Source organism: Austrofundulus limnaeus, unplaced genomic scaffold (genome assembly GCF_001266775.1).
Source record: "Austrofundulus limnaeus strain Quisiro unplaced genomic scaffold, Austrofundulus_limnaeus-1.0 Scaffold1911, whole genome shotgun sequence".
In the NCBI taxonomy this organism is placed as follows: domain Eukaryota; kingdom Metazoa; phylum Chordata; class Actinopteri; order Cyprinodontiformes; family Rivulidae; genus Austrofundulus; species Austrofundulus limnaeus.
In genome coordinates, this window is record NW_013954313.1 from 17631 (window position 1) to 18852 (window position 1222).

Genomic DNA, 1222 nt, shown 5'->3' on the forward strand with positions numbered 1-1222 from the left:
TCTGTTTAAATAATCAGTCTGAACTTGGTGTCCAGATAAATGTAAGATTTTCTTAAGAAAACTCAAAATTATATTACTGATGTTTCAGTAAAATAAACAGTGATTTATATAAAAACACAATGAAAACATGGTGAATATTTTTCTGTGATTTTATACCATTAATTAATCTTTTAGGCACGATAAAAGAGTAGAAGTGATTCTTCCTTCTTTGTGACATGTCATTATTATGATTAACAGATTCATAAACATTCTTAGTTAAACACAAATGAATCACGAACAGAACAGATTGTTTCTGTTTAATATCTGATTAAGAGAACTGAAGTCCTCGTGTAGGTTGAAATGACCCATCATGGCCTAAAATAGAGTTCAGCGTTCCTGCCTTCTCTCAGGCCTTCCGAGACCTGCTTTGAGGCAGTAACTCCTGTTTCTTCACTCGAGGTGACCCCTACATAAATAATTTTTTTTCATTTTACCTACAGAATACTCACATTAAGTGTTTTCCTATGTAGGTAAAAATCTGTTTAAACAACCTGTACACCAGAATGCAGGAAATGGTATTTACTTCTTTAAAATTGTTCTGGGGGAGGACCTCCAGACCGCTCGCCAGTGGGTCCCCCCAACATTACAAATACTCACTCTTGTTTTTTGTCTCTGAATATCATAAAATCAGTGATAGTATCTGTTAAATTACAAATTGAACATCTGTTGGCAAATCCATAGCTTTATTTTGCCATAGTTTTCAATTTGTCATTTTTACAAACATCATAAATTTTATGTTATAGATATTAGTTTTGGTGTGCCACCTCTGGTTTTTCAGTGCCCCCCCACCACCATGGCCCCCCCTGAAAAAAAATTCTGCAGGCGCCACTGCCTCCAACTCCCTCTAACCTTTTGATCTGCTTCTTCTGCCACAGCCGTTCACTCACCTGGCCTTCAGCCGTTCTGCTCGGCTCACCTGTGAAAACGTCCTCTCTTCTGCTCCTGTTGAAGTCGAATGTTCTCCAGCTTCAGCGGGCTGGGGATGAAGCCRACGTCACAGCCCTCTTTCACCAGGCGGCCGATCCACCAGTCATTGTTGTACTTCTGTGAAATCATGAGAGAAAGCTTTAACACGGGCTTCATAAGCAACGTGGATGGACTGCTCAAGACAAAAAAAAAACATTTAACGGAATAGAGAAAACAAAGAGTATTTCTAGATTCTCTCTCTCTCTCATATATATAT

The 1222-nt window shown here is 38.5% G+C and overlaps 1 protein-coding gene across 1 annotated transcript in view; it reads right to left on the reverse strand.

Moving 5' to 3' along the window:
- Positions 1–1222, reverse strand: part of LOC106536644 (voltage-dependent L-type calcium channel subunit beta-4) — a gene marked incomplete at its 5' end in the record, with an annotated part of 36829 nt that overhangs the window by 17609 nt on the left and 17998 nt on the right. Inside the window, 1 exon segment of the mRNA XM_014033958.1 lies at positions 956–1083. Coding sequence (XP_013889412.1) covers positions 956–1083 — 128 coding nt within the window.